Here is a 1,378-nt window from a genome sequence, read left to right as displayed (position 1 = left end):
TCATCCCGGAAGCAAGGCTTACTTTTCCTACGATGAGAATAACCAGGAGAAACTCCAAAGCCATGGGAAGAAGGTCATTGAAGCCGTGGCCAAGGCGACAAAAAACGTGAACAATCTGAAGTGCAACCTCGAATTCATCCCGGAAGCAAGGCTTACTTTTCCTACGACGAGAATAACCAGGAGAAACTCCAAAACCATGGGAAGAAGGTCATTGAAGCCGTGGCCAACGCGGCAAACAACGTGAACAATCTGAAGTGCAACCTCGACAAGCTGGCTACAAAGCATGGGAAAGAGCTTTTGGTGGATCCTCAGAACTTCCCGGTAGGTATCTCCGCGGGAATCTTGAGATGCTCGGCACAGGGACCGGACATTCATTTGGAAGGGCGGGAAATGAAAAGCCAGCTGTGCTCGGAACTGAGTTTCCAGTCACGGCATGGTGAGGCTGTGCACATCGTCAGGATCAGGGGAATGCGTTCACATCTCCCCTGTCCCTAAGGACTGGCCAAACAGGTCAATTCAAAATTGTCCGGCTTCACAACCGACTGAGTTCCTCCGGGTTCCTCTGATTTTTGTGGTTTCATGTTGACGGAATGCTGTTTCCGGATCGGTTTTCAAATGTATATTTCTTCCGCTTCCAGGTTTTCTCCACATGTATCCAAGTGAGTTTGGCCAATCACGTGAACAACTTCACCCCTTCAGTTCAACTCGCTGTGGACAAATTCCTTAAGGCCGTTAACGGGTATCTGTCCTCGAAGTACCGTTGAAAATGGAGCCAAGACTTTTCGGTAGAAAGCAGCCTCCGTCTCAACTTCCAAACCCCCGTGTGCCCCCGTTTGGTCAAACTGCCTGCCAATGAAAGCTTACTCTTTATAAACACTCTCCCATGTTTCTGTAGCCCGCGCTTTTCAAATTGATTGTAATTGTTAAACTGCTTCAACCGAACTTCTCCTTGAGACACAATAAACATTTCCTTTCATCAATACTGCACCATGTACTGTTCATGCTTTACACAAACACTTCATTTTTGGCTGTTCGTTGGTGGAAATGTTTAAAACTACCTGCTGGGGGGGAAGGCAACGCGAAACAGTCTCAAAAACTTACACTCTAAGTGACAATAGGGAAAATACTCTGTCATTTTGTTACAGCAACTATGGTGGTCATTATATGGTGGTATTCATATACAAATTGCAAAGAAACTGGGATTGTTAGCTGGGCTTCTTCCATTTCAGAACTAAGGGTACACACTATCTCCTTCATGTATACTATTTCCATTTACAATGTGAGTTACACATGATCATCAGAGTTAGGAGTGATAGGCCCAGGGACTCCTACAAACAGGATGATCTACATCTGAACCAGAGGGGTACCAAGACCCTGA

General features: G+C 46.0%; 1 protein-coding gene across 1 annotated transcript; it reads left to right on the top strand.

The window, feature by feature from the left end:
• Positions 1–121: 121 nt before the first annotated feature.
• LOC122545076 (hemoglobin subunit alpha-like) lies at positions 122–982 on the top strand (the record flags this gene model as incomplete). The annotated part of the gene is made up of 2 exons (XM_043684264.1): positions 122–321; positions 639–982. Coding segments are annotated over 2 exons (326 nt in total), but the record flags the coding sequence as incomplete, so codon positions are not given.
• Positions 983–1,378: the final 396 nt, after the last annotated feature.

Source organism: Chiloscyllium plagiosum, unplaced genomic scaffold (assembly GCF_004010195.1).
Source record: "Chiloscyllium plagiosum isolate BGI_BamShark_2017 unplaced genomic scaffold, ASM401019v2 scaf_65887, whole genome shotgun sequence".
NCBI classification, from domain to species: domain Eukaryota; kingdom Metazoa; phylum Chordata; class Chondrichthyes; order Orectolobiformes; family Hemiscylliidae; genus Chiloscyllium; species Chiloscyllium plagiosum.
This window is presented reverse-complemented; position numbering and strand designations above follow the sequence as displayed.